We start from the raw sequence: 11,267 nt of genomic DNA, 5'->3' as shown, positions 1-11,267 counted from the left end.
CCCTCTCCCCCCCCCATTATGGTGTAAATTTGCATATCATTCCAATTCTTCTAAAAGTACATTTTAATGCAGCCTCTGCCACGGTGTGGTCCTAGAGCGTCTTCACCCTTTCTCCCTCTCCTCTGCCCTGGAACTCACTCGACCTCATTGTTCTGTACTTCAGTTTGTAACATTTCAGGAAATATTGAGGCACCTTTGCAAAAGCTCTGCGTATATGGTGGGCCTTGTAATTCAGTAGTCAGGATGGTTCCTTCCCTAGAATTGCAAACCAATAACAGCAAGAATAGAAGTCTCTTAAGCACAGTGACTTGTTGAGGCCCAGACCTGACTTCGTGATGGCTAGTACCAACTTAGAGTTGGAGTAACTAAAAGATTCTACTTCTGAATCCGAGAGGCACCAGGAGGGAATTCTTCAGGTCCATCTGTAGATGCCGAGACTGCGTCTGAGAAGGAAGCCCGCTGCCCATCTGCTCCTGGGCACCCAGACTTCTTCTGTACCGCTCAGCTCTTCCTGGAAGTGCGGGAGACGGGCATGTCCAGGCAGATTGCAAGTTTGAGGATAAACGGGGCTACATAATGAGACCCTCTCCAAATAAAAGCTTCCCCATAGGAATGGAAGAGCCTTTATTAGCTAAACCTAGTTAGAGCTAGAACTTTAATAAAGTGAGCCAGATTTGATGAGTGATTCTGAGATACTAAGCTACGCTTATTTGCTTGATGTCTCTAAAAGGATTTCTTGAACTTGAACTTCTCAAAATACACTTCATTCTTAGGACAGCAGCATGTGACTTCTGTACATGAGATGGGCTGAGTGACATCAAAGGGCATATCTATATGATGTTTAAAGTAAGAAATACGTTGTGTTGAAAAATACCGGCCAAGGCCAGGTGTTAGCAGTGATGATTTGAAGAGTTAGTTAGGTCACGAGGGCTTGTCCCAGGGAATGAGGTGAAGACCATGGGGAAGGTGGCTTGCAGAGTTCCTTCCTGGTGGAGGATGTCACCCTCACCAGATGATTCAGTCCACACGAATCTTGACTTTAGATGTCCCAGCATCGGAAGCATAAGAGAATAAATTTCTGATCTCTATAGACTAATCAGCTCATGGTGTTCTGTGATAGCAGCACAGATAGACTAAGGCTGAGTCAGTGAAGGGGTGTCCTCTTCCTCCTTCTCCTCTTCCTCCTCCTCCTCTTCCTCCTCCTCCTCCTCCTGCTGCTGCTGCTGCTGCATCTGAGGACCGTTGCTCGGTTTCACGTCTGTCACTCATGGGCATCTGTGCCCATTACAGTAATATATTTAACTCTTTTTAGAGAGATGAGACCATACTCACAAACCTTGTAAAGGTTCTGTTTTACTAATGACTGTTACTTTCTTATTTTTGCTAACATTGTAAATGACACTTTGTGAGAAGTATGCAGGAAAAGTATAGTCTACACTTATGTAGGGCTCAGTAAGTACACTTCAAGGTTTGGGGAGTCTTCACGATGTCTAGTTGCACAGGCCTCTCTGACAGTGAGAGCAGGCACCGAGGTCCGCGCACTGTCAGCTGCTGCATGTAGCACCTGTGGTTTGGGTCCAGACAACTGCTAGTTAAGAGTACTTCTGTTTTTGTTATTTCTGCTTTGCAGTTGTAGGGATGGAACCCAGGGCACTTCATGAAGTCCTCCACCACTGAGCCCTGTCTCCTCCACCCTTATTCTGGATAATATTGATACTAATTCCAGATGTCATATCATTTATTTATGAGTACTTCGTAATATGAGTTATTAGTGTTAAGTAATAATACTTTTCATTATGGAGGCTGACTCTCCCCCAACACCATCCCCCAACTTTCTTGAACAGACTTTAAAAGACATTAGGAAATTAAAAATACTAAACTGTTATATGTCATATCTTAGTGATAAGAGATATTTCAAAAACTATAGCCACTAACATTACTATAAAAATATTAAACATTTTCAAGATGGCTTGCTACTTATCAGTGACCTTTCCCCTTCTTTCATAAATATTATTCCTGTATAACCAGGAACCTCTGACTTACTCACGTTTCTGCCTCTTCCACTGTCTTTAGAGCACAACCCAAGCACTGATATGAAAGATTGTTGTTGTTTGTGGTCCTTTTGTATTCATTTCAACCCTGAGACTGAGAGAGAACACTTGTCAGGCTCATTGTGAAGATCCCTTGAGAAAATGGGGAATACAGCCCGAGGAGCTACACTGTAGCAGGGGTGCAGCCCGAGGAGCCACACTATAGCAGGCATGCAGCTAGTATAGCCACTCTGTGGCAGGCATGCAGCTAGTGCAACCACACTGTGGTAGGCATGCAGCTGGTGCAGCCACACTGTGGCAGGCATGTGGCCTGTGGAACTCCGCGCTGTAGCAGCATGTGGTTCAGTGTCTGTGGTTCAGGGTTGCTCCCATTGAACTTATGTTATAAATAAGTTATGTGACTGAACAGTACCTATGGGTCAGCTTAAGTATTCAGCCTGCATCAAGTATTCATCCATCATTACTGATTAGGATGAATTTGAAGTCAATCTAGGACATTGTAAAAGCCACATTAATATTCCCTCCAATAATGTTTTGTTGGTGCAGGGAAAATAAATAGTAAGAGATTCCTGGCTCGAAGTCTGAGATCTGAAGAGAAATTATCAGAGTTGTAGAACTCAGTGAAGGATCTGCCTGGGAATGCTGAATTCTCTTTCTATGCTTTTCTAGTGTCTTAGTTAGGGTTTTACTGCTGTGAACAGACACCATGACCAAGGCAAGTCTTATATAAGGACAACATTTAATTGGGGCTGGCTTACAGGTTCAGAGGTTCACATTATCATCAAGGTGGGAACATGGCAGCATCCAGTCAAGCATGGTGCAGGAGGAGCTGAGAGTTCTACACTGACTTCAAGGCAGCTAGGATGAGGGTCTTAAAGCTCACACCCACAGTGACACGCCCACTCCAACAAGGCCACATCCTCTAAATAGTGCCTCTCCCTCAGCCAAGTAAATACAAAACATCTACCCTGGTTGAAAATTAAAAAAAAAAAACAAAAAAAAACAAAAAAAACCATGGTGACAGTCTCTCCTCCATGTCCAGCCAGGCTATGCTGACTACAGGAGAAACCTTCCTGTCGTTCTGTCAAGGTCGGAGTTTTTGGTTGTCCCTTGTTCCTTGTGGAACTTTTCTCCGACCCTTAAACTAATCTGGCTTTACTTTCCAGTTTCTCTGCTCACCTGTGATTTTGATTGTATGTTCTTTTTCTACTTGAAATTTTTTTCACACAAGGTATTTTGATCACGTTTATCTCCTGGAATTCCTCCCAGATCCTTTCCACCTTCCTACCGCACAACTGGTTTTTTCTCTTTCTAAACAAACAAACAAACAACCCCAAAACTTATAAAGACAATAATCAAAATGAATAAGCAAAAGACCAATTAAGACCTTGTCCCCCCAAAAAAGCCCAAACAATGCAAAACAAAACAGAAAGTGCACACACACACACACACACACACACACACACACACACAGGCACTCAGTTTGTGTTAGCCACCTATTCCTGGGTAGGAGGCCTGCCCTCACTTATGGGTCATATGCCCAGCGAGACTCTATTGGAAAAAACTGATTTTTTTCATTTGCCAAGCAAAGGGTATCCGTTGCAGTAGCTTCTTGGTTAGGGGTGGGAGGTAATGTTCACTTTACCCTCTTAGTGCTGTGACATCGTCTGGCTTGAACCTGTGCGGGTCTTACAGTGTGCTGCCGTGGTGTCTGTGAGTTCATGTGCGCCTCAGCTCTGTGTGGAGGACGCTGTTCGTTTGGGGTCACTCTCCTGTGGCTCTCACAATCTTGCTGCCTCCTCTTCTGTCTAGCTCCCTGAGCAGGGGAGTGTAAGGGAGCTAGAGAGAGGGGAGAGAGGGAGGAGCTAAGAGAGAGGGGAGGAAGAGAGGGGGGAGCTAAGAGAGCAGGAGCAGGGGAGGAAGGCTTAAAGGAAGTAAAGCATGTGTATTTGAGCACAGAGTACCCATCTCTCCAAACCTTAAAGAAAGGCATTCTTCTTGTCCACTAGAAGAAATGAAGCGTATCACCTGTGATCTCCTCCAGTCGCCCCTTAGAACCCAGACATTTCCTGAGTCCCGCCAGAGCATGAGATGGACAAAGATGACAGAGATGCTAGGTTTTGTTACTTCCTTCCTGGCTGTGTGGTAGGGATGGCCGCAGTTCTGCCTGAATGGATGGATGGAGATACTGGACTGGCAAGGGCGTAGAGAAGGTTCTGTCTGATCTTGCCGTACCTAAGTTTGTTCCCAATGTTTATTTTGTAGGTGGTAGAGATAAACGTGGAGGCCCCATTCTAACATTTCCAGCCCGCAGCAATCATGACAGAATACGGCAGGAGGACCTCAGGAGGCTCATTTCCTATTTAGCCTGCATTCCCAGGTAAGCTCTGTGGGACCGTCTTGTCAGTGTTTCCTGAAGTTCCAAGGGTGTGGCCTCTATAGAAGACAGCTAAACAGTAGGTCTTGTTCCAAAAAGGATCAAACATAAAATTATAAAAAATCTTTATTTTTATTGTCACGTTTATAACCATCACTGGATTATTTGAAACACTCTGGTCAGGAACCAGAGGGCAGGCCTTTGTTATTGCAGAATGGTGAGTGTTGATGGTAGACTTTAGATGCTCACTTAGCTGGGATTTTAGGATCTTACACGGCTGAGTCCGAAACTAGGAGCTCTTTAGTGAGTCTTACAGCGAGTTCCAGTTGCCTGTATTATCAGGAACTTGTTCTTTTGACAACTTACACGTATCTTTCTTACACTGAGCTTCTGTGCAGTACAAATATTCTTTTGATTTGTAGCGAGAAGTCTGAGGCATTAAACATCTTTGTCAACTGGGTTGCATTGTCTTACCAATTTGGAGACGCCATTAAATCTGAGAGATTAGTGACAGAGTTTTGGTGTGGATGTTGATCAACACCATGGGCAAGCAGTGTTCTGTTTCCCAGAGAGTCTGAGTGAGAAGCAGTGAACAGCCGAGGAAGTGTCAGGGTAAGAAAGAAAGGAACAAAGTACCCGGCAAAGAGACTCAGGAGAAAGACACCTTCACCTTCACAGAAACATTCACCAGTCTCTGCTTCCCGGTGGTCCACAGTGCAACCAGCCCCTTCTTGATCCTGCTGCTATAGGCCAAGGTGAAAGCTCGCCCTGCTTCGGTTGCTTTTGTTAGGTTTGAGCAGGGTAACTCCTATCGTTGATCTCAGTGCGAGCAAGCGGTGTGAGGTAGATGGAGCCAGCGAGGTGGCTCTGCAGGTAAAGCTGGTTGTCCTCAAGCTACACAGCTTCACCTCACACCCTGATGCTTACACAGTGGAAGGAGGGAACCGACTCTACGGCTGTCTGCTGATCTCCACATGTGCACACATACACTTACAACTAAGTGTAAAAGAGTTTAAAAAATTGGCTTGTCTGTTTGTTTGAGTTGAGGTACCTGGGACATGCCCAACAAAATATGTGGTATGTGACTGTCCTGTGCTGTTTAGATTGAAACCAGGGCAGATAGTTGTGCCCTCTTGGACTAAGTGTATTAGTATTCAGACAGAAGTCAGTTGTGCCCTTGATGGTAGGACTTATGAGGATGTTCTCGAGGCTGTCCGTTATACATCCATTCAAATACAGCCAGTGTGTGTCAGCATTGACCAGTTAGCAGAGCCTGTGAAGTGGGGGCTGCGACTACCTCACAAAGGTGGATACATGCTTAGCCTGTGCAGGGTCATGGATTCTATGCCTGACACCTGAAATTGGATCTGATATTCGTTCAGTTGTTTCAAAAATAATTAGACTATTGGAAAGGTATACACAGCTGATAATTGGTTATCTGCTTATAAAGTCTACATTGGGACAAGTGGAAAAGGTTTACTCTTCATTGATATTTTACAACTGTTCATGTACACTGTGGCTCATCTGGGTGACACACCCTTCAAACTATGTGTGTGGTGTGTGTGTGTGTTGAAAATTATAAGCCTACGTATAGAAGTAGAAAGAACCATACAGCGAATAACCATACACTTATAACTGAGTTTAACCATTCATCAGATTTTACCAGTCTTTTTTAATTTTCTTTGTAATTCTCCCTTGGGTACCGTGTGACACCCAGAGATCATACAGTCTCCGGCATCAGCACTTGACTGTGTTTATGGTGCTTCATCTCCTGAACACAGTCACTCCATTTTATCACCTTGGTTTGCTTTTGTATTTCCAGTCCCAAGTGACAAGGAACGACATTTTGTTTGTCTTTGGTTAAAAAGTAAATTAACAAGTAACCACGGCATCCGCCCAGTGATAATGGAGAAGCTCCGAGGCAGTCCTGATAGAGAGAGCTGGATACAGCCCGAGTCCCCTCTGATGTCCTTCAAGCTCACTGCCTCCTGGGAGCACTCTAGAATAGTGGGATCAATACCCGTCATCAGCAAATTAATAGTGTGGCCATTTTCTTGGATGTGGAGCTTTGCTTGTAATACAATTTGTGTGATCATTTGTTGACATTTGTGAGAGGTATACGCCTGACTCTCCCTTTCTGTGTAGGCTCTGATTCCACCAGTACTCTTCTGAGATAGGAAGGTAGCCCTCCCCTCAACTAACTCTTGGCCAGGCAGTGCAGGGCTCACAGTAGGACTGTGGAGAGGCGTGCTGACGGAGAAGGCCTAGGCTGATGACCTGGGACTGTTGCTCGGTGACTGATGGCTCCTGGCTTTCTGCTAGGTGAAGATAGACAGTGTTTCCTGAGGTCACTGTGAGTGTTGAGTAAGGATGCCGTCGTGCACCTCTCACGGTGCGTGGCGTGTAGCCGCTGTCTCAGAAAGAATGTGAGAGTCTCCTCCTTCTTTCCTTGTTTGTCTCTTTGTCATGCTGTCACTAAGTAATCTAGACTTTGTTCTCTGGCCACGAGTTCCACCAGTGACTTGTGCTGCTGCGGTATTTGGGTAACTTCTTCCCTTGCTTTAGAAATCATCAACATTTAGAGAACTGCCATACAAGTGGGACAACAAGAGTCTGTATTCCCAGCATGCACAAATGCCACGCAGATGTGGTAGGCTACTTGGGATGCTAGCCTCAAAAGGCTGAGATGGGGATTCTCTGAGCCAGCTGACTAGGGAGACTAGCCATATTGGTGAGCTCTTCGTTCCATTAAGAAACTCTGCTTCCCTGAATAAGCATAGAAGAGTTTTCCAAGATGATTCCTAGATCAACCTTGGCCTTCCATATGAACATGCACACATGCACACAGGACATCCAGCACCCTCATACATGGGCGCATGCAGACACAGACACAAAAGTAGAAAAAGAGAAAAAGTCAACAGATTGGAACAACAGTGTTTCCAACCCATACCCAGGACGACGCCGACAGCAGAAGTGTCATGGGGTCCCTGAAGCAGTGAAAACAGCCTCCGAGGTGGCTTTGCTATCGCTGCTTGAACTTTATTTTGCGTTTCCTAAGCTCTAGAGTGTTTTACCTTCTTTAGGGTGATTTCTAGTAGCTAAGTGGATAAGCTCCTGACACCCTGACTCTTGCTGCTCACGAGCAGTGTGAAGACAGCCGGTGCACTGATGTGAGACCACTCAAGAGGCTTCGTTCATCTCAGAACTCAGCAAAGTAGGGTTTTTCTTTCTTAAAGGTCCAGGTTAGAAGGGGCCCAAGTTTTACCTAAATTTTCTTTGTCTTACAGATAACATCGGGCTCTTCATAAAGCTACTAGATCTCCTAGATAATAAAGTCACGTTGTCCCAGGATCCGTTTCTGTCATCTTGTGGAGCAGGGCTTAGAGACCATGTTGCATGTGTTCCTTTGATTGAGGCATACAGCAGTTGGACTTAGGGTGCTCACAGGTGCTCTTCCTAGCATAGCTAGCTGTGGTTGTGAAGACAACACACTGCAGAAGACTCTGCATGCCCAGCTCAGTTCATATGCTCTGACTACCACTTTGTGGGGAAGCTACTGGGTGGGGTCAGAAGAGTTAATCCTCCTGTAAGCCATGCTAGCCAAGCATAGTACCTTCTGGTTTGTCCTCTGCTTGCTCTTGTTGGTAAGCCTGGAGTTAAAAGGCATTCCTCTTAAGCCTCTTTCAAGAGGGGCTTTATAGTTTATATGCATACTGCCTAGGACCATCCTAGGAGAAAGGTTGCAAGAAATAGGTTGCAAGGAAATTTTAATATTATCTTGGTTTAGTGAAGACTGACGTGTGAAATGAAGTCTCTCAAACATCCCATAGTAAACCAAACAAGGTAGTCTGTTTCAGTTTTCTGTGGGCCTGGAGTGAATTACTTCAGCAGGGTACATGCTTCTTCTGAGACTTAGCAGCTAGGCATGCCTCCTCCTGGTTGCACTCGCTCAGTCTGGAGCTTTGCACTTTCAGTACATGGAACCTTGGATGGTCACACGCCCAGTTAGACTCCTAGAGACCTAGGATGCTTAATATCCATGACCTGGGGATACTAGGCCTGATGAGTGGGGCCAGGAGCAGCTGATGCATGTGCCTGTGGTGTTAGCTGTGTGCTGGCCCTGCCTGGGGTGGGGAGCACAGTGAGTTACAGTGTGAGCATTGAAGCTGCCTGTCAGCCACAATCAGTGGAGACCTGTATGGGGCAGGGCATATGTTAGTATCTCTCTCATTGCTGAAGCCAAATATCTGACAGCAGAGGATTTTTGTTTGTTTGTTTTTGTTTGTTGATATGAAAAGATTTGTTTTCTTTTTTATTGTTATATTATGTGGTCTATGTGGGGTCTGCAAGCGAGAGCAGATGCCTACAGAGGCTGAAGGTGGTGGATCCCTGGAGCTGGACTTAAGGTGGTTGTGAGCTGCTGGATGTGGGTGATGGTAACAGAATCTGGGCCCTCTGCATGAGTGAGCACCGTGGGTTAGCACCGTGTGTTCTTAACCACCGAGCCATCTCCTCAGCCCCAGGATCGATTTCAACTCATAGTTTCATCTGGTGTCAGTCTGTCACAGTAGAGGGCTGCCTGAGCAGAGCACTTCACATCATGGTGGACAGGAAGAGGAGGGACAGAGGATGCAGGACGGGGTCAGGATAGGATACAGCAAGGATGTGTTTAGCAACCTCTTTTTTGAATAATATCATCATGATGAACCCTTAAAGGGACAAATTCATCGATTAGGTCAAAACCCCCCACTCCCCGTGGTCTTTTTTAGAAATATAATCAGCTACTGCAAAAGTTGTACTTACCGTACTAATTCAGTTAGTCTAGTCAGGTTGGCAAGATTAACTACCACAGGGAGGTAACAGGTTATTCATACCATATTCTAAGCATCATTAACACTCGCATAGTGTTGTAGTTTTCTTTTTTGTCACTGTGATAAAACACTCTGACCAAAAGCAGCTTGAGAACAAAGAGTTTATACTTCCAGGTCATAATCCGTCACTGGAAGTCAGGGCAGGAAGTCAAAGCCAATCCTGGATCAGGAGCCGCGGAGGGATGCTGCTTGCTGGCTAGCTCTCTGGTCCATGAGCATCTCGCTTGCTCACACAGCGCAGACCCACCCATCCTTTCACCCTGGCTGGCCCCTTCCACACCAATTAAGACAATTCCTCACAGACACACCTGTGAGCCAATCTGACCTGGGAAATCCCTTAGTGGCGACTCCCTCCCTCGGATGGCTCTAGGCTACATCCTGTTGACAGCTAAAGCTAATTAGGACAGGTGATGAACAGGACTGTTGGGCCATCTGTTTTCTCACCTGGGCTTTAACCACGATGCCCCTGTGCCTGTGAACCAGATCTCTATTGAGTTCCTCAACAGAAACTTCTGGACTATTTCTGTGACACACCTCCATAGACTCATGTCGCTGTCCTGCGAATTGTGTGTTTGTGAAGCTTTGAAAACTGGTTACAGTGATGGTATGAGACAGGGCTGGGGGGGGGGATGACATTATGGAGGCGATTGGAGGGCGAAGGACGGGAAAGGGGAGCGAAGCAGTTCAAGAGAGAATGCTTTTAGCTTTCGCTGAGATGTATTTTCTTTGCATTGTACCATCTAGCAGTAGCAAATGGCTTTCTGGACTTTCCTGTGAGAATAGGTTATTTCAGTTTGGATTTACACAGGCAGAAATTTTAAATGCAGGCTATTCATGTTAGATGTAGACCTCTCTCAAGTCTTGCTGAGTTTCCATCAGGTCCCAGGTTTCCAAGGCTTGTAGTCAGTCTTTACCTGGTTATAGTCTGGTGCCAGCATCTACACAAAGTGGACCATTGGAGTCTGTTTCATAATGATGGATTATTGTAATCATTTGGAAGGCAGCAATGAATTTCCATAAATCCTTGGCATTACAATGTAGTAAGAACAGAGTTTTCTTCTTCTCTCAGGATACCTTGATTCTCCGTTTTTGTTTTCCTGTTTGTTTGTTTGTTTGTTTGGGTGAGACCAAGGATTCTGTAGCCCAGGGTGCCTGAGACTCAATATATAGTTGAGGAGGGCCTTAAACTTCTGATCTTCCTGCCTCTACCTCCAAAGTGTTGAGATTACAGACATGCACTCCCACACAGAGTTTATGTAGTTGGTGTCAAACTCGGTGCCTGTCAGGCAGACACCCTGCCAACTGAGACGGGCACACTTAGGAACATTGCTGCAGATGTGCATTGGTAACATTGCTGCAGATGTGCATTAGTAACATTGCTGCAGCCTGCATTAGTAACATTGCTGCAGAAGTGCATTAGTAACATTGCTGCAGCCGTGCATTAGTAACATTGCTGCAGATGTGCATTGGTAACATTGCTGCAGATGTGCATTAGTAACATTGCTGCAGACGCGCATTAGTAACATTGCTGCAGACGTGCATTAGTAACATTGCTGCAGATGCGCATTAGTAACATTGCTGCAGCCGTGCATTGGTAACATTGCTGCAGATGTGCATTGGTAACATTGCTGCAGCCGTGCATTGGTAACATTGCTGCAGATGTGCATTAGTAACATTGCTGCAGCCGTGCATTAGTAACATTGCTGCAGATGTGCATTAGTAACATTGCTGCAGCCGTGCATTAGTAACATTGCTGCAGACGCACATTAGTAACATTGCTGCAGACGCGCATTAGTAACATTGCTGCAGATGTGCATTAGTAACATTGCTGCAGCCGCGCATTAGTAACATTGCTGCAGCCGTGCATTAGTAACATTGTTGCAGACGTGCATTAGTAACATTGCTGCAGATGTGCATTAGTAACATTGTTGCAGACGTGCATTAGTAACATTGCTGCAGAAGTGCATT

The 11,267-nt window shown here is 45.4% G+C and overlaps 1 protein-coding gene across 1 annotated transcript in view; it reads left to right on the top strand.

Annotated features, from left to right (window-relative positions):
- Trio (trio Rho guanine nucleotide exchange factor) overlaps nucleotides 1-11,267 on the top strand; it is a gene marked incomplete at its 5' end in the record, with an annotated part of 293,865 nt that overhangs the window by 107,157 nt on the left and 175,441 nt on the right. The window contains one exon of the mRNA XM_028767531.1: nucleotides 4,317-4,431. Within this exon, the coding sequence (XP_028623364.1) occupies nucleotides 4,317-4,431 (115 nt within the window). The remainder of the gene's footprint in view (nucleotides 1-4,316; nucleotides 4,432-11,267) is intronic.

This window comes from Grammomys surdaster, unplaced genomic scaffold (assembly GCF_004785775.1).
Source record: "Grammomys surdaster isolate TR1022 unplaced genomic scaffold, NIH_TR_1.0 174, whole genome shotgun sequence".
In the NCBI taxonomy this organism is placed as follows: Eukaryota; Metazoa; Chordata; class Mammalia; order Rodentia; family Muridae; genus Grammomys; species Grammomys surdaster.
The sequence above is the reverse complement of the archived record's forward strand: the minus strand, read 5'-3'. Positions and strand labels throughout refer to the sequence as shown.